Genomic DNA, 26,794 nt, shown 5'->3' with positions numbered 1-26,794 from the left:
AGTATGGCATTCCCTCTGGGCATACATAGATAGGTGTAATTTGCGGCTGGGACATGTCCCCATCACTTTTTGCCAGGGTTGATTGTGTCCCCACCACTTTTGAAACATCTCACGGCACGGATCATGTACCAATACAAATAAATAAAACATCTCCAGTTAACTCTAATAGAGCATTCATTTTGTTCGTTTGTTAAATAAGAGGCGATCTAGTGCTGAAATGTGTTGTTTTTTAAATTAAGTCACCAAAGTGCACGTTGCCGCTGCTATCATCAGTGGCGCGGATACAGTGTTCTGTTGTGACTCGCGCACAGTCTTCACACGGACGCGCTTCAATCCGTTGTGGAGACTCCATTCGTTATGGTGAAATCACAAAACATAATGCACAAAAAAAAAAACGTGTCCCTGCATGCCTACAACTACTAATAAACAATCGGTTTTGATGAGGGGAAAAAAAAACTATACTGCGTAGTGCAGATTAGAACCCAGAACCTCTGACACCCTTGGCGAAAGTTTTGCCACTGGACCATTTAAGTACATGGAGGTAATAGTCGGATCTATGTATGTATTCACGTGAATATTCTCGCCACTAACAACATACATTAGATCCCCCTAATGTATTTGTTAAACGACAAATTAAACACAATGTACTATACTATGTAACTCTATTACACTATTAATTAAAACTCACAGTGAACGAACAGCATTGCAACCAATCAGAGAAATCGGCGTTAAGATCATAAGAGCAGCGCTCATCTTGAACGTCACTTATAGACCTAACGCGTGTTTTGCCTTCGGATTTATTATCAAAATAATATTATAATTTTTTTTTGCACATTTATTGCACGGAAGTATGAAGTAGGCTATAGCAAGAGTAGGAAATGCCCCAAAGTCTTATGCCGTTTGGATGAAAGGAATTTAATAAATAAATTAAGCCCGATTTTACAGTGGGAAACCGTGTTGATTTGCTGCTCCAGCATCATATTATGTAAACTTTATTTATTATGACAAACAAATAACTACACAGATGCATATATATCAACGATCTATCAATAAATGCACACAAGTTGGTTGTCGTCATCTGCTTTTGTTCTGACGCTGACGCTGCGGAGATAATACTGGAAGGAGTAGCCTACACACTTTTAAAGGTGACAGCCGATTAATGAAACGCACATTTTTGGGGGGACTGGGTGGGAATTTAGGGGGTTAAAGCCCTCCTAAAATCTTTACCGAGCATTATCATTAGCTGATGTTTTATCTGAACTCTGACTGCTAGGGTATGGCAACGGCCATACTCTGCCATACGCAAACGTTGCCCCTGGTAAAAAGCCCTGCTTGTGAAGAGCGAGCACCTCATGTGGTTCTCTAATTTGTACGCTACTCACTCTTATCATGAGGACTGCTTTCCTGATGTCACGCACACCGTCATAGACGAGGCGAGAGGCGTCGATGAACTCGTTCTCCTCGAATGGCTGCGGGGGGCTGGTGCTAAGAGCCTCGATGGCGACCTCAACCTGCTCTGCAAAGCGCGGCATCACTGATGGGAAAAAAAAGGACGTAGAGTATTGAGGTGAGCAAGAGCCTGAGAGAAAGCAAAAACAGAAAGACAGATACACAGAAAAAAAACTTTTTCAAAAAAGGGATTACACGCATCCCTCAAAAGCCAGCCTTTCCCTCAGGTGCCAAACATATCAGAGAAAAGACAGAGTGAGAGGTGAGAAAAATGGAGAATATGTGATCTTAAGAAGCTAAGTGTCGAAATGCAGGCAAGCATGTCTATTTCTGCCATCTTCTCCCTGTCAGTCAGGCCCGAGGACATGGAATGCAGCGTGAGAGGAAGACGAGAAAATGTCACCCTGAAAATATGTGAAAAGGGTGCCCTACGTCTGCAAATTAACCACTTCACCTTTATGGGAACATATGACCATAAGTGAGACCTCTTAAACCCAATAAAAAAATAATAATCAGGTAACACTTTACAATAAGGTTCCATTAGTTAGCGTTTGTTAATGCATTAACTAACCTTAATTACTATAACAATTGGCAAGAAATACATGTGTTACTGTATTTATAAAAAAAAAAAAACCCACAACTGTTAGTTCATGTTAGCTTGGATCAATTAAAACTTTTTATTTTAATAATGTTTTAGTAAATGTTGAAATTAATATGAACAAAGATTATGATTGCTCCAGAAGCTTTTTTTACTAATATACTATATAATATAACTAGTGTTAACAAGTGGAACCTTATTGTAAAGTGTTTCCAAAAATCACATCCAAATCGCTCTCTACTTTATCCTCCTTCAATTCAATTCAATTCACCCTTCTGTCTTGTTCCTCAGTAACGGGTAACGAGATCTTCCCCCACCACTAAACGCTGGCTGTAATAAGGGATTGTTTGACGAACAAGAGTTGAGTACGAACAATGTTGACAGACATTGATTGAGTGCAGCTGGAGGGTTGGGAAAGGTCCGCTAATGTGACATTAGTTTGATCTGTTTTCCTGATGAGCCGCATTTCAGCGTTTACACTGAACAAATATGTTTGGAGTGGACCACTTAACCTTAGCGTAACCGTTTTGACAAAAATCCTTACGGCTAATGCTGCGTAGTGGCAGTGAATGAAGACTTTTAAGTCAATTACATTTTGGTGAAATGTCAATATAAAATGTTAAATGCATTTAAGAGGGATCCGACAACGCTGTAATGAATCATGAGCTTTAAACTTTGGTGACTCCAGAGCAAAAAATATGCTCATTACTTTGGACTGTATTCAAAAAGTACCTTCCTTTGTGCTCCACAGCCCACCAATTCACACTCAACCTTTGGACCTGACACTGAATGACCTGTCTGCCTACTCTGAAGTAGTTGCCAAGCACGTCAAGGGAGTAATATCCAAAATGATGTAAAAGTCTTGCGTTTCCATGGCAATGTCACTGGTGGAGGGAAACTGTATTGTGATCTAACCCTGACATCAAGTCAAGCTCATATCAACGTCCGGGACCACTAAGGTTGATGAAAGAAAGATGGGCACGGCAAAAGCCTCGTATTAAACCCTTGAGCAAACTCCAAAGTGATGCTCTTAAAATATTCAACACATGTACCAGGAGAGGAGGAGGTCTCAAGATTTTTAAAAGCGAGGAACTGGGATATTATGACCCAAGATACACTTCTCCGTGGGGAAGGTGGGTCTTGTGAGGACACTTCTGTTGTCATCAACCATCTAACCAAATCCAAGTCCAGAGAGCCAATCACAATAATAGCGGATGCAGATTTTGAAGAAAAGACCGGTTATGAGATTTCTGATGGTTTTGATTACAGGCATCCGACATGAGATTGACTTAAAAGAGGACAAGTGTAGGATCCATTTTGACAGCCATTTAGCCTATTTGCCTACTAAAATGGACAATTTCAGAATGTCTATCGGCTAAAGCAGAAAAGGTTAGATTTGAATTTCAAATGAACACATAAGAAATACAAAATTATGCAAAACATTCAAAAAGGTGCGGTAAAGGCTCTTTATTTGATTTCCTTTCTTCTTTCCAACCCAGTCTTGCTTTAACACATATTTAATTCATTTTAATCCACTTATTGGAGAGGCATAAAATGAGCTTTAGGGAATTTTGCTGCGCCTTTTAAATAGAAATATTTAAATGTTCTTCAAGCCATTAATGAGTAAAGTTGCTGCTAGTGAGGAGCAAATTTAACTCAGACCAGTGAGAAATCATGAAAGGAGCTAATGAAACCATGTTGGAAGGGATTATTTTATTAAAGTGTTTAACGCCAGATAAAGCAAGCAGTCAGATATGTTCTATGAGCCTTCAAATGTTTTTATTTTTTAATTTATTTTGAGACAGAGTTTTGAATTCTATAATTCAAAATGCATTTTTAAACTGGGTTTTATTTCGAGAGGCTGAGATCAGACCAGCCTAATGGTCTCAAAATGAAATACTCGAAAATGCAATGAGACATTCCTAATGCTAATATGCCCTACAAAACACTGCAAGTAATTCAAAGTGAGAACAAATTCATTTGAAAACAATGAGGTCACTAGTAGTTTGGTTTCATTTACATTTTGCCCCTTAGGCTGTGGAATTAGTTAGCACTGCCCTTTCTTCGGGATCCGTATTTCTTTCTTTCTTCCGTTTTCTTTTTCATGAACAAACTATTGGACTCATTGTAGCGGGCAGGCATGGACTAATTCTGTTATCCTTGTTGTTTTGCATGTCTCCTCTGTCTCACCATACAGACACTTGGGTCGTGATATTCTGAGGAATAACATTTTGTGGGGTCATTTGGCTGTATGAAATCATTGCTGTTTTTAGTACCTGAGCAAACATGCCCTTCAACCTGTCAGTGAAACACTATATTTGCCATAAAAATCATGTTTGAGTCTATGTGTGTGTGTGTTAGACGGGGGGCAGTGATTAGGTGGCCACATTTCATCTCTGCATGGTCACCCTTTTGGCATGAGCCCTACTCACTCTGCCATACTCTATGACAGTATTGCTACTCATGCCTTCTTCTTGGCACTATTACATCAGCCATATTTCTAATTTTTAATCTACTGGGGAGCTGAGCATAACCTTAATGATGGGGTAATTTTTCCCACATGAAGATTAGTTTGGATCGGAGAAAGGATGGAAAGGATAAAGAGAGAGGGGAAAGTCATCACGGGTTTGCTACTAGACTATTGATTTTCAGGCTCAAGGACACGATTCGAGATTCGTGGGTGCTATGTGCTGAAGGTCCTTCAATGGTGTATCTTTATAGAGCTTTGGACCAGCTGCACTTTTGTTATATTTACACTGCCTTGGGACTATAAAAAAGGCCAGGATAAAGTTCACTATGTCCTAATTAGGCTGTCCACCGATAAGGAACCAAACCAAAAAGTTGAAGAAATTGAAAAGAAAGTGCCGGGCACTTTTGAGGAAATGGAACAGCTAGTTTTTTTTTACAAAGTTAGTGAATTGTAATTGTAAGTTTTGTTGAGAGTGATTGAAATGAAGAAAAAAAGTCCTAGCTGACACATTTTGAACAAACCATTTTTCTCCCCTCAGTGGATAAGCATAAAACTCAGTCCAAACTACAAATCATTACCTTCGGTTTAACTCCCATTGCCCACTAGAACACTGTGCTTGGGAATTCCCTCCATTATTGAATTGATAAAGCCACTTAGTTGAGTAGCAAACATCCTAATTAAATGGAAAACACATTCAAATGCTATATGCTTCTATTATACTAATTCGCTAACCTCAACATTACGCCTGGCCCAAACCTTCAAACTTTCAAAAATGTATTGACGTTTTGCGTGCCAAGTCTTGTGCAATAATGAAAGTTCTAGAAGAATCAATGCTGCAATGCTTTATGGTTCAATTCCATTTATGTGGTGGTCCGTCATTTAAATTCACAGGACCTTAGACTAAATTTTTATGGGGGGCCCTCCCTCCTTTGGGCCTAATGAGAAGGCTATTTCACAGAAGAACTCAGTGGGTCCCTCAAAGGGCCTGGGACAAGTTTCCCAGTTGCCCTCCTTCCTGATGACAGCCCTGGGTGGCACCAACATCCCCCCCAAAAAAAAGACAGAAAGAGGGGAAAAAGCGAAATCCAACAAAAAGAACCGCCTCATCAAAGTGAATACAGAGAAGATGAGAGCCAGTCTGGGCGTCCAGCCCTTTCACAATTCAATTATCACTCTCAATCAAGCCTGCAGATATTCCTCTTGGTTTTACTGAAGCTACAAGCAGAACAGTTTTCCATTCAAGCTGAGCGAGCATTAACTGTTCAACTTGTGATTTCCGAAAAAGAGTTTGCTATCTTTAAACTAAAAAAAGACTAAGACAGTTTATTTTTATTTGACTGAAGGCAGTAATAAAATGTAGGATACTGTATTGTGTTTAGTTCTCATTAAGTCTCTAATAGCTATAATAAAGGAGGAGATAAAATGATGAAATTAATTATACAATTAAACATAATTTTTCATGTTGCTGCGAACAATACACAAAGATCATTTCTCAAGAATAAATTGCGCCCACTTATAGGAATGAGGTCAATCCTGATACAGTGCAAACGCACCAACACAATCTGATCTGAAAGTGGCTCAATTCCAGGTGGTTAGAGCTCAATTCAAGGTCTAACCACCAGACTACTCATTATCACATCACTTTGACTTTGTTTGATAGTTTCATTTAAATATTCTAGTGATGTGAAGAAACAAAAAACTGAGAAGAACCAATGATGATGAGAAGAACCAATGAAGATCAATTTGGAAACATTATGACTCCATTTTAATCTTCAGTTGGTCAGACGTCACAAATCTGCATTTTTTTGCCCTTAGCAGTATTATGATTAAAGTGGTAATTTCACAATAACAAAAATACTGCAGTATACCATAAAAGCAGAACTATTATTTTCTTCCTCTCATATAGCGCTTGCTCTTCTAAACAAAGCATGCTGTCAGAATAGTCTAATGTAATGTTTTAGACAAAACAAGGGAGGCAGGACAAAGCGCCGCAGACAGAATAATATTTTGAGTGCTCATTTTCTAGCCACCCTCCATTTGTTGATTCCAAACAATCGTAGAAGTGCATTTAAATGGAACAACTACATCAAAAAGTGTCAGGTGAGATGTTTCCTACACATTAACCCCTAAACTAGCAGCCTTTTTTGCTTTCTGTCAGATATTTTGACTTGAAAGCATTGGGAAAAAGCTATGCACAAATCTCTGCATTACTTGGTATGTTTTGGCCCTCGGCCTTGTCTGTCAGAGTCTAAATTGCCACCTCCTGAATGCTGGCACTAGACTGTGAAAGGTGGAGAGGTTGGGGGAAAACAGATGAAAAATGAATGAGCAAACGATGAGTCCCAAAGGAAGGAACAGGTGGTATCTCCGGCCTCACCATCTTTTCTCATCTGTCTAACCCTCTCTCCTCTAACTTCCTTCTTCCAAGAGCTACCTGATCTCCTCTGTCCATCTGTCCCCGTCTCTACCATAAGTTCATGCCTTTGTGAGCATAAGATAAGTTCAGTTCAGGACTCAGGTGTGTTTGTGATGTTTCTCACCAGTCTCAGAGAGGAGCTTGATGGACTCAAGAACACGCTCAGTGTAAACGCCAGGTTCATAGTTCTCCATCTCAGCATTAATAATGTGCACCACTCGAGCGGCTCGACCCCGGATCGCCCCTGCTGTCCTATCCAGTGTGTCCACGTCCCCCTCCTGCAGGGCGATCACACACTTATTCACATCCTCCAGAATGTGGTTCTCTGTGGAGAGATGAGATAAAAAACATTGAGATAACACTTTCAAGCATTATTGTTGTCCAAGACCAATAGTCACATTTGTCATTTTTTAAAGCATTACAAAAAAAAGAAATAAAAAAAGCATGCAAAGTAGCAAATTTGTATCTCCCTTTTAAAGCGGCCCAACAAAGTCTTGATTTTGTTGTTGGGGTCTAATAGAACGGTTTACATGCTTGGACCCCATTATTTTTCACATATTTTACATTGTTGCAGCACCTCTCTTCCTAGTCTGTTTAGTTCCAGTCCCAATGAAGCCCCTTCTTCCGAAAAGCTCCAAGTGTGCTCTGATTGGTCGGCTGAACCAATGTATTGTGATTGGTCATGTTTCGAAAATGTCACGTTTCAACACTCTGCAAATGCAACTCAACCAGGGGCCTCATTTATAAAACTTTGCGTAGGATTTGCGTCAGAAGTGGCGCACGGATGAAACATAGGACGTGCGTCGCACAGAAATATTCGGATTTATAAAACCGTGCGCACGCACATCCTACGCATTTTTCCCTTAATAAATCACAATCAATTCTAAATGTAGCCCAGCTTTTGCGGCTTCATGTCACGCCCATAGTTGCCCATAAATAGTCCGTGAAACGCCCATAAGTTAATATTCATCGATTGCGAAATCATGGCAAACATAGAGAGGAAATCAAAAAAACGTAACTTCACTCAATGTGAAGTAGAAGTTATCGTTGGCAAGGTGGAAAAGAGGAGAAAAAATGTTGTTTGGAGGGCACAGTGTGGGCATTAGCCTACTAATGCCAAAAAGGCACTTGAGTGGCAAAAGGTTGCAGACGTCGTATGCTGTAGCACCTCGGACTGTGGCCGAAATAAAAAAGAAATGACAAGCTACAGATGTCGGTTATAATCTACTTGGAAATGGGAAATAGTTCAGTGCAAATGTAATTTCTTGCAGCTTTCTGAATGGTTGAGACATACGTCATACGTTATTTTATCAAAAATAAAACAAACTAAAGGCATATGCATGAAATACCTGCATGAATACCATGATTCCGTAGCTGATAAAGACATTTTTACTATGAAAACAACTTTTCCCAGTGGACAAATAATACATCTATCTATTTATCTATCTATCTCTCCCTAATTATCTATCTATCTGACTGACTATCTAGCTATCTAGCTATATCTGCTCCGCCAGACGGACACATTGGCGAGAATATCAGTTTTGTACATTATTTCGTTCTGTTTACCATCTTATTTATGAGGATGAATTGTATAACATGCCAATATTATTGCAGAACATATTTCACTTTTCTTTTTGCAAATATGTGTTAATTTGCATTTCTGTTGCAGATCGATCAAACGGGTGTTCGTGTAGGCTGTTAATTGTAATACTTGCTTTGTGACGTCTTCGTGTTATTTATGAGAGGCAGTATTGACATTTATTTTACACAACGGTCTACAGTTTCACACACTTTCACGTGTTTCTTCCATCTGCCGACGGTGTCGCCATTTCTCATTTCACCCGTTTTTGTGCGTACGCCTGGGTCAGAGCTTGCGTGAAGGACCGCACATTTTACCGTCAAGTTTGCTTTTTATAAATACCAATTATTGCGTAGAGAGCGGCGTATGCCTTCTTTTGTGCGTACGCAACGTTTATAAATGAGGCCCCAGGTCTTTCTCCTTTTTTTGCGTATGCCTTGGTATGATTTAAATGAAGAAATGTGACGTGTACTTCACCGGGAGAAACTCAAATCTACAATCAAGGCATTTGAGGGAGTTCAGAAACAGTGCTTACTGATAGAGAATAACTTCCTTTGGAGTGGACTTTGTGCTTTGTAACTTTCCAGACCTTTTTTCATGCTGAAATGTAAAAATAAGCATAATAGTGCTTTAAAGTAAAAAAAAAAAAAAAAAAAAAACATATTTAGGTTAATGTGGGAAAAAAAAGGTTAAAGGTTTGTGGGGGAAAAAAAGCATGGACTTTGACGGAATACTTGAATCACCCATGAACACCAAGTCTCTGTATTTTGGAGCATGTGCTCTAACTGCTCCTAAAACTACTTGCAAGACAACAGACCAAAAGCTTTCAAAATGCTTCTCTGGGTTGACCTCATTAAACACTGGTTTCCTAATGAGGGTGTTATTTGTCTCCTGTTCTGATAAGAGCCTTCTTTAAGTAGCTTAGAAATAAACTGCTTTGTTTATCTTATTTCTTTATGGCAACCGGTCAAAAGCGCACTGCCATAAATGATCTATAAGCGGATCTGTTTAGATTCAGATAAAGCAGCGCAGCTGAATAACAAGGAATGATCTTGCATAGAGGCTAAACCAAATGAAAAGGGGGGGGGGGGGGACATAATTACAGTATTTTTGTTTTCAACAGATTCAAGAAAACCTATTCAGATGTCCTTGTTTAGCACATATGCACTATTATTAAAAAGATATTCAGCCTTTACACTTTAATTTCCCTTTCCATGTTAAAGTATTGATGATTTCCCTGCTCTTGCAAAACACTATTTACATCTTTACTGTGGAAGAAATGACATGCAATTGATTTCTTTGCAAGCAGAAAAGATCAATTATATCTGAATTTTACAAGCATATACAGGGCTCAACAATAAAGATGACCATGAGCCAATGTGAGAGCGTTTCGAGCCAGTTGACAGATCTGTCACATGCCTTATTGAGCCAGTGCTGCATTGTAAATGTGATTTGTGTTGGCTGATCATATACTGTATACGCTTTTTATGATTTTTTTTTGGCACTAAAATATGTAGTTGCCTAATATACTCATGAATAGAGTAGATTGGGAGATTTTTGTTAATAGAAAAAAAAATGCGTGTCCATGTGTCAGCTATTTAAATATATTCTTTCTGACACATACAAAAATATGTTGCTAAAAATTTATATCTATTTTGCATCCAGTGAAAATGTTGACAGGGCAAGTACTAATCTCAAACACTGGTCCAACCAGACCAGATTTTCAGGAAATAATAATAATAATAAATCCTTATTGTTGAATCCTGACATGTTTTATTCACAGATTTGCAAACGAATTTTTTCAAACTGGAATGCACTGCTTACACCAGTTTCTGGACAACAGGAGGTGGGATGCATACCAATATTTCCTCCTGCTTCATTTCATACAGCCCACATAGACCTGTCAGATATACAAAGGATCTGGCCCACAACAACCAGGATTTCATTTATTCATTTGCTGTGTATTTAGTATTGACTTATTATAATCCCTGCCTTGAAATCCTTGGCTATATGACGAGAATTTAGTATTCATTCTAATAGTTTTTGTGCCGGATCCAGACAGGATATACACTATCCAGTAAAATATTGCAAAAGAAAAGAGCATTTGATGTAGAGGAGAGCCAGTTTTAGCTAAGGTGGAAGGTGAGACTGAAGTTGGTGTGCCTCGTTTGCAATGAAAAGAACTGTGGGAATTGAATAATTAAATTTATAAATTAATTACAAGATTAAACACTTAAGTTAAACATGATTACCTGGCCAGGTTCTACACCAGGCAAGGTGCCATTTTATATATATATATATATATATATATATATATAATTTAGTTATATATATTTTTTTATTAAACCATATATTATGTATATAAGCCATACGTAGGTTTGAGTCCAATGCTCAAGTGAAACTACACAGACAAGTAATTGGCATTATAATAGTAATCTTTTTAATCACTGCAAAACAAGAAGATTTAGTGCCGTGGACAAAAAAGTAACACAGTGTATGTAAAGCAAGGCTACACATACAAAGTTTCACAATTGTTCATATTTATGTTAAATTATATGGCCATTCGCATTCCTATCCAGTGTTCTGTTCTCCATCTGTTAGTAAGATGGACATTCCCATTCAAGATAATGGGATTTTGATGGTGGAGGCAGCTGACATTTTAGAGTGTCCATTATAAAGAGGGAAAAATAGACATTTCTATATTCTACCGCCGTACTCTGTGTGGAGAGTTTAGATGTCAAGAGGAGGATGATGGACATTCACATAAAAAAAATCTATACTTAAAATGCTCTTAAAGACTTAAATGTTGTAATAGTATGAAACCAGAATGGTTGCTTGATTTACTGTTCACCACCAGGCAGCAAGTACTCAATGGTGATCTCACAAAAACATGTACCCCCAGTTCCACAGACAAGGCTAAAGCCTATATTCCCAGACTTAACTGCATGTTTGAGCTGTTTTAACTGAAAGCAACTCGCGCTGACATATCTTAAAATATGTCAGTACCATTGTTTTGTCTCAACAAGATGCACACCAGTAATGTTTTTTCCAAGACACGTTTATAAAAGCTTTTTAAATGTCCTAATTGAATTAAGGCCTAAATCTGGCTTAATCTAAGCCCTGTCTGTCAAACCAGGCCATACTAACCCACATACACTGTGACTTAAGCACCGTTTGATCACTTATTATTATGCAGGTGTTTGTAATATATAGAAACAGGAAAAAAAATAAAAATATTTGAAAGATCATTGACAAGCAGTCAATGATTTGGACGACTGATCTGTGTAATCAGGCCCGCATTAATGCACGGGCTTACTGGGGCTGAAGCCCCAGGGCCTATGAAGACAAGGGGCCTATCATAAGCCAAAAAAAATCACATTGTTTTTAACTTGTCGAATTTTCTGTCAATCACTTGATATTCATGTTTTTGGCTGCTGATTGATCCAATTTACAAGTGACCCACGTGGGAAGCATGATATGACAGCCTATCAGAATGTAGAGAAACAGTTGCGTCATCTTGTCTAGTAGTCTATTCAAATTTATGCTAGTCACAGAGGCTGATGATAGCTATCAAAATGTTGAGGAAGAAAAAGTTTGAGAGTGGTGCTCATACACAAAAAATATCGCGACAGAAAGAAAACAGTGAGAAGGAATTGTTAAAAAAGATTCCAAAGCTAACAGGATTTTTTAAACCTGCAAATGAAGGTGAGCCGAGCTCATTAAGCGGAGCACCGATCGATGAACAGTGGAGAGGACAAGCAAACAGGCGGGCAGTGTTAATTTCGTTGACGAATAATTTGCGTAATTATTTTCGTCAACAATTTTTTCACAGACGAAAACGAGACGATACGGTCCCGACCCGAAGCGTGCAGCCCTGGCCTGCACATATAGACAGACAGCGCGTGAGGACTGAATTGAGCTCTCTTTCGCGTCTGAATGGACAAATACACACAACATTATGTCTAAATGTCCGTTTTAGAGAGTATTCACGTAAACACAGTCGGTTATGTCTTTACAGAATGTACAGTTGTGAGAATATTGGATGTGCATCAGTGTTATTGGATCTGCGCACTCGGTCTTAAAGTGACAGTGCGTAATAAACCTAATGCCGTCTGTACAATCAATATTAATCAAACAACAAAATAAAAAGAAAAGCAATCACTGCTCTTTAATAGCTTTAATATGGATTAATTATTCTTAAATTATACAAAATAAATATGTCTGCTTGAAAGAATAAAGAATGATGTATGTTAGTTAAAGACTGATCATTAATTGAAGAAAAAAAGACTTCTACTTTAGGAGAAGAAGTGTTTTTATTTAATTTTAAGATATTTTGTCATGTCACCGTGCTAAATCTGTGTCTGTACAGTATTGCATGTTCAAACTTTAAAAATTATTCATATTAACAGGTTAATAGATGTTTTCTACGGGAATATATAATGGGTTTGGAAATTTGAGAAATTCTAAATTAATGCATTAGAATTTCACTAAACCCATTCGATTTTAGTCGACTAAATCTACTGTAAATTTAGTCGACTAAAATCTTATTGTATTTCGTCGACTAAAACTAGACTATTTACTGCTTTCCAGTATAGCCTGTGCTGTGGAGGTTTTACATTGCTGTTGTTGTGGAATTTTTTATGGAATACTGTTTTCGTTAGGCTATATCTCCCCGAGAGAAACTTATTTCTGCTTTTGTTGTATAGACAAATGTGATCATTAGATTTTTTTTTTTATTGTGGGCCTACAAAACCTCTCAGCCCCAGGGCCTAACGGCAGGTTAATGCGGGCCTGTGTGTAATCTGTTTCCACTTTGTGTAATCTGTTTCCAGTTTTACCTGAAACGGACAGGAAGTCATCAACGGAAGTTATGTCATCTACGGCCTCAGTAAGGATGCGTACTTGCTTCTCCCACTGGTCCTTGAAAACATCCATGTTGTCCTGAGCCACCTTGCTTTGAGGGCGTGCAGCCAAGGTCAGGGCTGCATTAATTACCTGTGAGGAGCATAATGGTATAATTCTGACCCTTTCCAAAACTCAAGAAAAACTACAAAAGTAACTGATTAAACGGTTGTGTGAATCCAAGTGAAGTTGTTTTTTACTAGCAAGAATGTCTCGGTTACGTATATGTAAACCTCTTTCTCCCTGAAGGAGGAAACGGAGACGTAGTCGGATGTACCGTACTGATTGGGATCACGCTTAGGGAGCCAGTCATCTTCGAGTATTGATAAAACAAGCCAATGCACATTGGCGTGCGAGATTTGCATCTCACACTCCGCCCCGTGGCGCGGGTATAAATACGGAAGTGGATGCACGCACCATTTGTTTTTCGCTGAGGAGCTCCATAGGAGGAGGTGGCGGGCGAGTTGCGACATGTGTAGACCACCTTGATGGTTGATGTACGCAACAGTCGCAGTGTTGTCCTTATCGATCAGTACATGCTTGCCAGTATGGCGTTTAGAGGCGTCTCAAAGCCAGGTGTACTGCAAACAACTCGAGGCAATTGATGTGCCAATGCAGTTGGGGGCCCTTCCAGATGCCCGCTACTGCATGCCCGTTGTACGTGGCCCCCCAGCTGGTGTTGAAAGTATCTGTGGAGACCACAGCATGCCTGGACACTTGTTCTAGGGGCACTCTGGCCCGGAGAAACGAAGGGTCTGACCACCGGCTGAGGGTTTGGAGGCAGGCGGGAGTGATTGTCACACGGAGCGTGCCGCTCTGCCACGCGCACCTCGGGACTCATCTCACACTCCACTCATCTCACAGATCTTTTCAGGAGTAAGCCGAGCGGCGTTACTGCGGCTGGGGCTACCATACGCCCCAGGAGCCTCTGAAAAAGTTTCAGTGGGACCACTGTTCTGCTCTTGACAGTATTCAGGCAGTTCAGCACCGACCGGACACGTTCCTCTGTGAGGTGTGCCATCTGTTGGACCAAGTCCAGCTCCATACCGAGAAAAGAGATCCTCTGCTCTTTTCCCAGTTGACCCAGAGACCCAACTGGCTGATATGTTGGAGCAACAAGTCCCTGTGTTTGCACAAGTGCTCCCGAGACTGAGCTAGTATCAGCCAGCCGTCGAGATAGTTGAGGACACGAACACCATGCTCTCTCATGGGAGCAATTGCCGCCTCCGCGACCTTCGTAAAGACGCGGGGCGACAGGGCCAGCCTTTGTACTGATATGCTCAACCCTCGAACGCGAAGCACAGGAATTCAAACGCTGCGAACCAATCTCGGGGACGGATGGATTCGAAAATGCGTTTCTGCGTTACCATCTTGAACGGAAGCTTGTGAAGGGCCCGATTCAAGACTCACCGTAGAAGCCGGTCTTCATATCGGCTGGATGAACCGGCTGGATGAATCTGCTGGCTCCACGCTGAGGCCTGGATGGGGGCTACTGCAGAGGCCCAGCGGGAGCGGAAGCAGCGGCAGGGGGATGCCCTCGGCGATGAGCAGGCGGAGGAGCTGCCACCGGCGGCGGGGTGGAGGCAGCAGCGGGCCACTTTGGCAGGATGTGCCGGATGGCCTCCGTCTGCACTTGGGCGGCAGAGAACTGTTGGGCGCAGTTCTCCACCGCGTCGCCGAACAGCCCAACCTGGGAAATTGGGGAGTCCAGGAACCGAACCTTGTCCACATCTGTCATATCAACCAGGTTGAGCCAGCGATGGCGCACCTGGACCACTAAAGTGGACATCGCCAGACCGACTTTGCACGCCACAACACTCGTGCCCCGGAGGGCGAGGGCGGTTGCAGTACAGCGCTCACCTATGAGCACACGGTCTGGGCTACCCTCGTGCATGTCGATGAGTGCCTTGGCCTGGTAGACCTGTAGCAATGCCATGGCATGCAAAGAGGAAGCGGCTTGCCCACAGGCTTTGTAAGCTCTGCCCGTCAGAACGGACGAGAACTCACAGGCCTTAGAGGGGAGACGAGGATCCCCCATCCAAGAGGCAGCGGCCGCCGGACACAGGTGTGTGGCGACAGTCCGCTCCACTGGAGGGATAACCCTTTACCGCTCCTCCCTCAAGGGTAGTGAGGGGGGAGGAGCTACTCAGGCAGTTTCTGGCAGAGAAAGGTGCCGTCCACGACCTGGTAAGCTCTCCATGCACTTCGGGAAAGAAAGGCACTGGGGCGGCGGGCTGAAAACCAGCACGGCCCGCCCCGAGAAACCAATAATCCAACTGAGACTGTTCGGGACACGGTGGAGGATTCCACTCGAGCCCGACAGCCTCGCCGGCCCGTTTCAGCATAGCTGACATCTCTGGATCTGGCTCGGGCAACGTTACACAACCAGAGGGAGATAACACAGCCGAGTCATCATCTCCAGGGGTCAGCTCACCCTCCGATCGGCATTCTGTCCTCTGGAGGGGCCCAGAATGAAACGGCTGGTTGGTCCATTACAGAGGGACCAGCTCGCTCAAGGGACCAGGGCTCCACCGGCTGCGGTGTGATAGAGGAGTGAGGGGCCCACAGGGATTTGTTACCAGGCGGGTAAGCCATCACTATAATCCTCCGATCACCCATCCCACACGGCACCCTGGGGTGGGCCGTGGTAATGGGGACTCCACCTTCGCAGACAAAGACGAGTCTTGATCTCAACACCGCGATAGTCATGTTCCCGCAATAGGAACATGAACTATCCACAAAAGCTGCTTCAGTGTGCTGCAAGCCCAAACACGTGATACAACTATTGTGACCGTCCAGGGGTGACAGGGAACGACCACATCCAGAAAAGCACGGGTGGAATGACATCTTGAAAAAGATGCAAACACACCCGTGTTGCTCTTTCAGGAAATGGGACCCTTCACCAGTGCCGGAGCACACAGGGGAATGACCGCGGCAAAACTGACAGGAGATGGTGCAGCCTGTAACAGTGAAGCACTCACTTCTTCGCCCTCTAACCAACCGTCAACAAACACACAGAAATGTGATACTGTTAAAACAGCAGTTAAGAGCTCAGAAGCTCGCAATCATCGCTGCACTCGCGCTGTAGAACCACTAGCACTGGGAGAGTCTTCCAGAAGAACACCGACACACTCGCTCGTTGAAAACTTCAACACTCTTCAGAGACATCGACACCGATCGGCTCCGAAGCAAAAGACAAATGGTGCGTGCATCCACTTCCGTATTTATACTCGCGCCAAGGCGCGGAGTGTGTGATGCAAATCTTGCACGCCAATGTGCATTGGCTCGCCATCAATACTCGAAGATAACAGGCTCCCTAAGCGTGATGACAATCAGTACAGTACGTCCGACTACGTCGAACGTGACCGAACTGAAAGGGAACTCCAAGACATTGGAGTCAATCCATGTGCATGTTTTAAGTCAAAATGTAAATTATTAATTATTAATCCGTTTAAACCTATAATCCTCATAATACCTGCTGCTTTGACAACTTTGAGTCATATGATTATTCATAAAATCTTAAGGTCTCTTGTTGATAGAGGTTGCTACTGTAGAGTCAAATTTGTCTTTGTCAAATTATCTTAGTAGCTTGTAACAGTACTCAGAGGAAACAATCTTGAACATCTCACAATTACTTTCAGTTTTTTTGTGTGTGTGTTAGCTTCACTTGTAGGGGGTCACTCACAATGTGAGATCTGTTAGAGGGGACTTCAGTGAAAATGTTTCTTGAATCTTAATACCTCAATTGTACTGGAACCTTTAATTCCAGTCCAACCTTACACATAATCAATTCAGTACATGGTCAGGGCAGATTTCTTTCTGACACTTATTATAAAGGACTGGTTAGGGCATGTTACTCCAAAGAGACAGAATGTTTGTCTTCGTAATCTTTCTGGATGCCCCCGCCACTGAATCTTTTTTTTTGGGGGGGGGGGGGGGGCTGACGTCACCAAGCCCTCATTTTTTCAACAAATCCCTTGCAACCATCTGTCATTTTAAAGAGAAGACTTTTTACAATTCAATCAATTCTCAATGGATAAAATCAGATTTCTCAACATTTCTCATAAATATGTCACATTATAATTTTTTTTCCCAATGCTATTTCATGCTGACTTTGAATTGACCCTATTTGTTTCCTTATACCCTTTCTAATACACACTCATAGTATTACTGTGAATGATTACCAGTGTGCATGTTATCTCTTTAAATAAATGGCGTAATGAAAACCAAGCTCTTTTTTTCTGTTTCCAATGGATTTTTCCTCTCACTGATTCCTCACAATTTTTTCTCAATGGGTTGCAAACAGCATTTCTTTGCTGACTTTGAATATAGCTGAAAACCTCAAATGTGAGTCATATTTTAATAAATATGACGGATCTGGATATGTGCCTGGATATGCTCTTCTGCTGCCACCATCAATACAAAAAATTACACAAACATCTCTTCTAAAGGAAATTGTGTGCTTTCCATGACCGGTAGTAGTACAATGGTAGTTGTGGCAGGCAAATAGTGTAAAATGAAGTAAATAGAATATTGCAAATAAGGTGCATTATCGTGAATTCCTATTTGTCACCACCATATAAAACTGCTGCAAGAGGTTCTAGAAAACTGAACACTGGGTGGATAGCAAAGATTTAGGCCTTTTACCTGAGGACACAGGCTGTCGATCTGTGTAGCTGCCATGCGCACTAACTTCACACCCTCCTCGTTGTTGGAGATGGAACAGGCGAGGTTGGCCACCTGAAAAAGGGAGAGAGTTTGGTGAGCCACTGGGTCATTTGTTACTTTGAGGTTAAAATATAAAATGACATTGGGGTTCTGACCAATCAGACTAGACTAGCATTCGGACGGGAGCAAATAAAGCTTCTGAGCAGAGCGCACATACACACAAACACATAGTCCTTTTTGCTGTTCATGTTTGAAGTTATCAGTGCTGTGTGCAATGGATAAGGATTTAATGCTTGGCTTGAAAGGCAATGTCAGGGCAAAATATGTACAGAGAGTTAGGGCTCATTCAAGTGTTAGATTGGTATTTGTTATTTCCCAGCGTGAAGAACATGATTTGTGGTTCCCTCTTCCCCTCCGCTCCCCTGGTCTCTCTTTTACTATTTTAAAAATAGGGTCTATTTGAATAATTGACATCACACACACTTTGTAATTAGATTTTTTTTTCCGGCCAATCTCCTGGTCATTTAGAAGCTTCCGCTTCATGTTCTCATCTGCAGTGACAGAAGGACAGCGGTTTGTTCACATGTGCCTGTGAATCTCCCATCACGAAAACACAATTACGCCAAAATGTCAGCGGACACGGAGAGGGGTCCTAATTGGAGGTTGCCGTATTTCTGTTGTTCACTCATAAAGTAACGTCGAATTTTCCATGTGAAATTGTCACCGCAAAGCACTGGTGGAATAACCAGAGTTCATTTCCGAACTTCATGTTCCTTTGTAAATCATTAGGCCAGTTTACCTGGGGGAAAAAAAAAGGTGGGTGAAAAATGACAGAAAAAGTGTAATTAAACTAGCAGATGGCTCCTCTATGCGCAATACCTCCTTGTCTAATTTCTGCCTGCCTGCAGCCCTCAGATTACCCATCATGCAATGCATCTGGCAATGCCGGATCAGTGCGTACACGTGAATACACGTGTGCGTTGAGAAAAGGTCTCTCTCTCTCTCTCTCTCTCTCTCTCTCTCTCTCTCTCTCTCTCGTGTTTCCATCATCAGAAAAGCATCTGCGCAAGGAGCATTGGCCAGATTGGATGCTAAAAACCTGGCTGCCTCCCTCCTCCCCTTCTACCAAAAATGTCGGATCTGACAGAAAACACCGGAATATTCCTCAGAGAGTTTATAAGTTGGTGACATGTCAGACCTCGATGAAAGGCGCTAATAGGAGTGTCAATGCCGTTTTGATAACAATTCAGAATTGGTGTTCCAAGCATCTCATCCTCTGCTGGTAAATCAGATTACACAGCAGCCATGAGTAAGGATTTTGACTGCGCTAAAGTGACACATGCCTGCTGGCAAATGCAATGCGACTGAAGCCATATCAGCGGGCTTCTCTTCTTTTTTTAAGGTAAATCGAGGCAAATCAAATCTGTGTTAGAAGATTCTTGCTTACGGCCCTTTTCTCCTGTTTACCCCCGACAGCTCTGAATGCTTTGATGGATCGCTCTTCTGTTCAAGTGTGTGCTTGCGCGTGTGTGTGTTTAGCTGTGCGGCTAAAAGTGTAAAGACTTAAATGCTTGAGGGTTGCAAGTGATAATGTGTGCATAAGAGTACCAATGGGGGGAAAAACTATTCATTGATGCATCGTGATTCTTTCTGAAATGATAATGCATCAATTCACAAAAATTCCTTATCACAATTAGTAATATATATATATATTTAATGTAGCATAGACAGAAGATAAAGAAGACGACATGGTAAAGAAGCTTCAACATATTATGAGTATTATAGAACATGTTTTTATCAATGGCTACGAATTTGTATAAAATGCATATTTGTTTTAGAAATAATAGTCTGTTGTTTGCTTTTAGTCTGTATACATGTTTGGGCAAAATCATGCCTACATGTGCAATGCATTATATAATAGTGTATTAATTTTATGAGTTTGTCGCATCCTGCCCCCCCAAAAAAAGGCACAAAAGCTGTCACTGTGGTGGTACCCTTTCAAAAGGTACACCTTTGCATCTTATTTACTCCTAAAATGGGCATATTAGTAGATTGAATGTAAATATTAGTACCACAATGGTGAATATTAGTATCGTTGGGAAATGTATCACCCCAGTGATGGATTTTGTGCCTTTTTTCCCTGAGAATATGGCAACCACCTCTGTACCCATCCTTCCCTAACTGTCAGGTCCACCTTGTATCATAGAGGTGCAGTTGGACCTGAGTGGAAGTGGCCACCAGTTCCACCACCCTTTCGGTAGAAAAGTGGCAAGTGACAGCAGCATAAAGGACCGGATGGGAAGGTAGGGGGTTGTTTTATACACCAGGCTGGCAGTGTGGGACTCCCAGCGTTTGCAGGAAATAATATCCTGTCATGTAATTCCTCACTTCCTTTGGTCCTCACTAGTCCTTCATGGTCTGAACACACAGTCAAACCAGCAGCAGCTCCTGGACGGCAGCCAGAACTGGCCGATGCTACAGCACTCAATTCTCAGAACTGAATCCCAGCCAAGACACAGTGTCCGGCCAAAAATACTAATTGCAATTATCTAAAAGAACCACTCCTCCTTTGTGAGGCCTTTTATTTCCTCAAAGAGAAGACCCCTGTTAGTTTGCCAAGGATGTCAAAATAATATTCATGAGTTTCATGCTAGGTTGAGACAAGCGTGTGTGTGCGTATTGTCCTTGCATGTAAGAATATTTCAGAGAAAGAGACCGCATCGCAACCGTGTTGTCTCTCTGACCGACCATTATGTGTTGTCTAGTTAGACCTTTATAAAGGAACTATTGATTTCTGAGCGTTTCATTTGAACGACCACATCCAGAGAATCAGTGCGCAGAGTATCAGCCTTACCCTTGAAGAGTTCTTAAAAATAAATAAATAAATACAATAAGACAAAGACAAAACATTGCATTAAAATGCAATAATGCATACTATATTAAAAAAACATTTTTTTTAATAATTTAAATAAATCTATCCATGCTACAGAAATTATTATTTATAATACTACTACTACCACTACTACTACTAATAACTCCAAAAGGTTTGTTCTAAAATTGGATAAGCTGTATGTAGGCAGCATGTTATAGCGCCACGTGTGCCCTTATACACAGGGTTTTCCAAAAGCTTCTATGATAGGCAATCATACAATAAGTGTTGTTATTGTTAAGTGCAAACTAAAATTAATACAATTAAAAGTGGTAATTGAAATAAATCTGAAAAGCTGAATAGAATAATAAAATAAAATAAAAAAATGACTTTATAATGACTTGATTATAATAAAATCACTAAAGCTTAAATTAAATTTAAAATGAAAACTGAAAATATAAAATTAAAAGCTAATTCACAATATTAATACTACAGTAAATAAATAACACTATAATAACACTGCCAAGAATGACAGTGAACAATGTGAGAAGTAATGATAATTATACTTTTAATACAAAAAAGTTGTACAAAACGTTTAATACAAAACTGTTTTACTCTATATTTGTGGTCGCAGTGTTTTATTTTTATTTTTATGAGTGTTGCATTATCTTAGCAGCATGGTTGCGTCTTCTGTGTACTTCACGCGAGGACCACTATCTGTACGACACAAAGAGTTACTTGATATGTAGAGCATTTCAGTTCAGATAAAACACTTTTAGGTTTCAATCTACAGTATGAAAGCAGATTACTAGCTCATGGAACAACAGGATCTGTACCTCCTCTCACATTAAATCAGTATTTCGGACATCTCAGCACTTCTTGGTCGAATCATTCCTGTCAAGAAATAGGATTGTTTATTGTATTTCCTTCTGGAAAGGGAAAAATTGAATAAGCGCTCACAGACAGAATCTAAGAGAGAGAGGGGAAGTTGTGTCAGAAAAGAGTCGGTTAAGAGTGGTGCAAGAGAAGGTGTTAGCCTGAGTGTTCCCCCCCTATTCCCCAACCGTACCCCGGTCAGAGAGCAAATAAATCAGCCTGTCAGCACAGATGAAGCAGAACGCCCCACTGGGGGAGAAACAAACACAGGTCGCTAAGCGTGACCATGTGAGAGCTATAGCAACAAACCTCAACAGTAAAGTCCCAGATGTTTGAAACCTGATGACCCTTGACGTGTCTACAGGGAGATTTGGAAAGGCCTAGACAAGTTTACATATTGATTTAAATGCAAAGTTACATGAAAATTGCAGTAAGTGCCCGAATTGTCAGAGTTGTGACCCTGAGGTTAGCATATATGCTAAGTTGCGCACATTTTGCAATGGCGTTCCTGCAGATGATGCGAGTTTGAGTCGGTTTTGCATCAACTTTTTCCCATTCTCCCTCTGGTTTTCATCATTCCCTGCAGCTCTTGATGCTTGGCGAAATTTTGGAATTCCATGTGAGGGCAAAGCAGATTTCGCATCGTGTTTAGGTGGTCATGTGAATTTCCTGTGGTGACTAACAGAAAGATGCTTGCTTTGAAAGTGACTTCTGTATGAGCTTCATACATCGCTACTATGGACAATATACAACTTTTTGCTATCGAAAGTTCATGAAAATACTTGAGAAGGCCTGAAGAACTACAATTCCTGTTCTAACTACAATTCAAATTAATTTAATAATTGAAGTGTGTACTATCCAACTAGTAATAGAAGATGTTTCTGTCAGGACCATTATCGTCAAATACGATTGACAATTAGCATACAGTTTGGATTGGCGGTATGGCTCCGTTCTGGGCGAGAACTCCCTGCGCATCCATGCAGCCTAGCATGGATAAGAGCAGGGAGAGCAGCAATAACTCGCCTTAGGGTAAACAGAACAGAACCAACATGAATGTATGCAGAAATCATTAATTCAAGATTTTAAAGTACAACATAATTCGAGAATTGATTCTGATTCAAGGGGAATCAGAATGCCAAATCTTGACTGGGCGAGAGGAGGAGCTGGGCATGGAGGAGAGTAATTATGTTCCTGAGAAACATGATAGCTGCTGATAATACTGAAGGAGCTTATATGTATACAGTGATATGCGTCGTATTCCTATAGGTAGACGTGGATCAGCTGAGAGTCACTGATGCGAGCTTGACTAACGTGACCTGTCAGAACTGATACTACGCTTGATGTTCTGCTGTAATGATAAAAGTAGTAGCGCATACAAGACTAGTAGCTGTTCTGTTCTCTGGTGCCGTTCAGATTGCCTATAGTGTTTTACACCCTAAGAGTAAAAACAAGGTCCCTTGTTTTTGAAGAGTTGTTACTGAATTTCGAATGCGGCCAAAGGAATCACTGGTGTCACTTCAGGGAACTTGTGCAAAATAAAAATATTTTTTTTCTTAAGAACATTTCGTGAATCCGGCCCCTTTTTAGGATGAAAACACTGTGGTCATTTTCCATGCTCATAATAAATAAAAAAAGGTTAAAAAAACAAGCCTATAGCCACTGGATTTGTACATTAAAATGTAACGGATGGAAGGTTGCTATTAATAAAAGTCCTAATAACACAGCACATCTTCTCATTTGACATCTCACGGTAGTGAATTAGCCTTTCTGGCTTCTTTCACTGACACATCTGCTCAACGTGGAAAAGTGTAATAGAGTCAAAGCTGGTGGGCCTGTCACAGCTGTGGAAGCTTGAATCTCACAATGAAGCTATATTATTAAAATGTACCTGTCCTTAGCCAGTAAGCTACATTAAACGCCTCCACCTAGCAAGCTCAACTGGGTCACAGTGCTGTGGTCTGGAACAGGTCGGCCATCAGCCAAAAGGCTTTTCTTCCCCTCAGTTTTTTCTCTTCTTCCACTCTTCTCTCTGTCAGGTTCTGTTTTGAGAATCTGCAAAGTCCCCATTAGAGCCAGAAGGCTCCAAAAGTACCGCAGTGAAATGTTAACTGTCACTAAAGTTGCACTAAGAGGCCTGAATTTGATGTATGGGGTTGTCATAAATAGATATCATGTGGAGATAATGAGATCTGGCATGAAGGTCAATATGAAAAACTGTCCCAGCCCCTTCAGAGGTTTAGCCTTGGTGAAAATGAAGGGTTCGTTGTATGCATGGGTACATTTCAGCAAAGTGTAAGTTAATGGCTTTTGAGGACCATTAAGAGCAAGTCTTGATCTAAAAGGAGATTAACAGAGAATCACCCTGAACAGTCTAGGACAAACCTTGATATTTCTCCATAAATACAACAGTAAATAAATATTATGCTCTAAAATGCTGTTCCTGTCTATTTCACCTGGTATTAGAAGAAATACCACTAGTACAACTGTCATTATTATGAATGCTGTTGTTGATGTTTTCCGGTGCTGCTTATTTTGTTGTTTATACTGTCCAAAAGGGACGGCCCTGTTAAAAATATTGTTTGTAAGGTTGCCATTAATGTAGGCTATTTATGTTTTATAATTTCTCACAAAATGTCTGTGCCCGGTTGCATAAAGCACCTTAAGTTTTTCCCTTAAGTATGATACTTAAGGGGCGATTTACCCTTACCTAAGAGAACAACTTAAGGGTGTTGCATATAATCTCTTAAACGGTTCTCTTAGGTAAGGGAAACATTTAAGTGTTTCACGACAGCGATCCTGGATTCACGTTATAAAAGTCTGTTGTTGCCATAGATACGCAAAACACTAACATGTTGGAATATCACGTGTCAGTCCAGTGACGCTATCACGCAACACCGCGTTAGCTCCGAACGTGGCGGCAGTTTGTGTTGTTCACCGTCTCATGCTTTGGCATTTGTTTAGGTTTTGTGAATGCACTTCTGGCTCTGTGTCTCGAAATACAGCTGAGTATATTTCCATAGCATACCTGTTTTCTTCTGTCATGATTCCTTTTAAAACACAGAATCAGCTCGTTCTCCTGTGAATTTTTTGTCGGCCACACACTCTCCGTGCACGCACTGACTTAACGTTGTGATAGTTTACATGCGAGTCGCGTGTAATGACAGACAGACAGCCGTCTAGTTTGATAGCGATGTCAAATATTGCGTGTCGATCAAATCGGTATTCTTGCAACAATTTTTCATGGCTAAATTGGTCCAAAGGGTTCTCCCTATTCCCTATGATCTTCAGCTGGTTTCATAAATTCAGCCATGTCGTCTTATTTTTGTCCGCGTTACTCTTAAGGTTACGATTTCCAAACCTTAAGTTATACTTAGGGAAATTACCGTTAAGGGGTTTTATGCAACACTTAACGATTACTTAAGTGAAAAAACAGCATTTAAGGGAAATTCTAAGTGTTTATGACGTTTCACTTAAAAAAACCGTTAAGTAACACTTAAGGGTATTTTTCTGCAACACCCTTAGGTTTAAGGGAAACATAAGGGCGACTTTAAGGGCAAAATTACACTTAAGGTGCTTTATGCAACCGGGCACTGAACCTTAGAGAATACTTGGGTTAATAAAAAGAGTTGTATGGAATATTTGGTTTCCTGTGGTTTACAAACAATCATTAGCAATTAAACAATGCTGTGAAATGTGAAGTTTCCATGCTACAGTAGTGGTATAGCACATGACAATACCATGGTACTTTGAAATAAACCATTAAATTGAATTATCACCTCACACACTAAGGTACTTAACAATACCATTATATGACCATAGTATCAATGTTAATTTAGTAACATTGAGATACTGTTATAGTTTTTACTAATATTTTGGTTTTATTGTAACATTTTCCATTTTAATTAAAATGTTATTTAAAAAAAAAAAAAAATTTTTATTTTTTTTATTTAGTTTATTTGTGTACATTCAGTTAAAAAAAAATATGAAAATGAGAATAAAATTTTATTTCAGTTATTTTTATTTGTTTACAGTTTTAAGCACAAGTGTTTGTAAGTGTTATTAAAAGTTATGATATCAATGAATATAGGCCTATACTTATATATTTTAAATATGTATTAAATCAGTTACTGTGTTAGAATCATGACCAAAACATTAATTATTTGTATCAAAGCAACAGGCTGCAGTTAATGGGCAAGCTTTGACACAGAAAATGACAGTAATATTTTGGACAGAACTATGAAAAGTTCAGTCCTTATATGCTGGAAAATAGCTAGGTATTTTTACATTCCTTCCCATTAACAGAATAACACTTTTGTCTGCACTCTGCAGATGTTAGCTGGAAATGCTAAAAGACCAACTTCACTACAGGAGTTAGTGATAAGCTTCTTCAATTTAAACCTTGTGCACAGTAACAACTATCAAAAGTGCCCTCAACCACCTAGAAGGCACACACACACACACACACACACACACACACACACACACACACACACACACACACACACACACACCATCCCAGGTTGAGTCTTATTTGTCTCCAGAGTCTGTAATCTTAATCATGCGAGTCACAGGCCTTGCTTAAGAAGTCAGTAAGCGTCCACACCACTTTCCTCGACTAAGTCACTGTGCCAAGGAGCTTATTGCCTGGGAAACCTGCAGTTTGGAGTGTGGCATAATTAAGTGCCTCACAATCATCCAGTTGATAAACAAAGCCTGAATTGAGGCAAATAAAGGAGAGCCAACCAAATGAAAAGAGAAAGCCTGTCGAAAGCCATGTTGATTACTTTTCTTCTTATTTCAGGAAAGGTGCAGTGCCTGCCATTGTTGGCTTATAGAGTTCACAAAGTGAACGACATTTGCCACTTCCTTGATATGGTGGTGCACAGGTAAGACCAACCACTGACACCAACTTAAAGTAATATTAAGCTAACTTAAACTTGTACGACATTTTTTCTTCTATGGAACAC

The 26,794-nt window shown here is 40.6% G+C and overlaps 1 protein-coding gene across 1 annotated transcript in view; it reads right to left on the bottom strand.

Moving 5' to 3' along the window:
* The window catches only part of LOC130106416 (catenin alpha-2-like), a 121,240-nt gene that overhangs the window by 18,430 nt on the left and 76,016 nt on the right, over positions 1 to 26,794 (bottom strand). Inside the window, 4 exon segments of the mRNA XM_056272520.1 lie at positions 1,383 to 1,534; positions 7,058 to 7,258; positions 13,351 to 13,507; positions 18,062 to 18,154. Coding sequence (XP_056128495.1) covers positions 1,383 to 1,534; positions 7,058 to 7,258; positions 13,351 to 13,507; positions 18,062 to 18,154 — 603 coding nt within the window.

This window comes from Rhinichthys klamathensis, unplaced genomic scaffold (assembly GCF_029890125.1).
Source record: "Rhinichthys klamathensis goyatoka isolate OS25496 unplaced genomic scaffold, OSU_Roscu_1.1 h1tg000340l_1, whole genome shotgun sequence".
Taxonomy (NCBI): domain Eukaryota; kingdom Metazoa; phylum Chordata; class Actinopteri; order Cypriniformes; family Leuciscidae; genus Rhinichthys; species Rhinichthys klamathensis.
The sequence above is the reverse complement of the archived record's forward strand: the minus strand, read 5'-3'. Positions and strand labels throughout refer to the sequence as shown.